Source organism: Antrostomus carolinensis, unplaced genomic scaffold (genome assembly GCF_000700745.2).
Source record: "Antrostomus carolinensis isolate BGI_N321 unplaced genomic scaffold, ASM70074v2 scaffold36575, whole genome shotgun sequence".
Lineage (NCBI taxonomy): Eukaryota > Metazoa > Chordata > Aves > Caprimulgiformes > Caprimulgidae > Antrostomus > Antrostomus carolinensis.
Genome location: NW_010319032.1, coordinates 1 through 634, shown reverse-complemented (window position 1 = coordinate 634; position 634 = coordinate 1). Strand labels below are relative to the sequence as shown.

The following is a 634-nucleotide window of genomic DNA, read 5'->3' as shown; positions in this document are numbered from 1 at the left end:
CCAGACCTCTGTCCCATGGGGCTGCCCGGGGCACTCCCGGTCTCTGTCCCCCTCCAGTCTCCCGCTGCCGGAATGTCCACTGCCATCACACTGGGCACGGCCGGGGGACTGCCAGGTGCCCCCGGGGGGTGCAACGGGTCCTCTCCCAACACGGGGACTCGCCCCAGGTCCTGTGCGGGGGACTGGGGACACTCCTCTGCCTCTGGGGTCCGGGACCCGTCACTGTCCTCCTCCTCCTTGGGGCTGCGCTCGGCCTCGGTGTCGTAGTCGGAGAAGTAGGCAGAGTCGCGGTAGGGGTTCTTCTCGGCGAGGCTGTGGAGCTCGGGGCCCCGGGAGGTGGAGAGCCGCGTCTCAGGGGCCGGACCCTCACCCTCACCCCCCGGCAGCCCCGGGGGCGGCTTCCCCAGTTGGCCAAAGGCCTCTGGCTCTCGGGGCTCATGAGGCTCTTTGAGGACAAACTCGGGGGACTCGTTGTTCTCGGTGTCGTAGCCGCTGTCGAGGGCTTTGGGCTGGCTGGTGGGCGCGAAGGCGGTGGGGCTGAAGACCTCGCAGGAGCTGGCTGTGGAGGGGATGTCCAGCGACTCCAGGGAGTCTGGTGTCCCCACCTGCTTCTGCAGGGACTTGAACGCAGGAG

General features: G+C 69.1%; 1 protein-coding gene across 1 annotated transcript; it reads right to left on the bottom strand.

Moving 5' to 3' along the window:
* Positions 1–6: 6 nt before the first annotated feature.
* Positions 7–629, bottom strand: LOC114818625 (serine/threonine-protein kinase LMTK1-like; the record flags this gene model as incomplete). The annotated part of the gene is made up of 1 exon (XM_029085230.1): positions 7–629. A coding segment is annotated over one exon (623 nt), but the record flags the coding sequence as incomplete, so codon positions are not given.
* Positions 630–634: the final 5 nt, after the last annotated feature.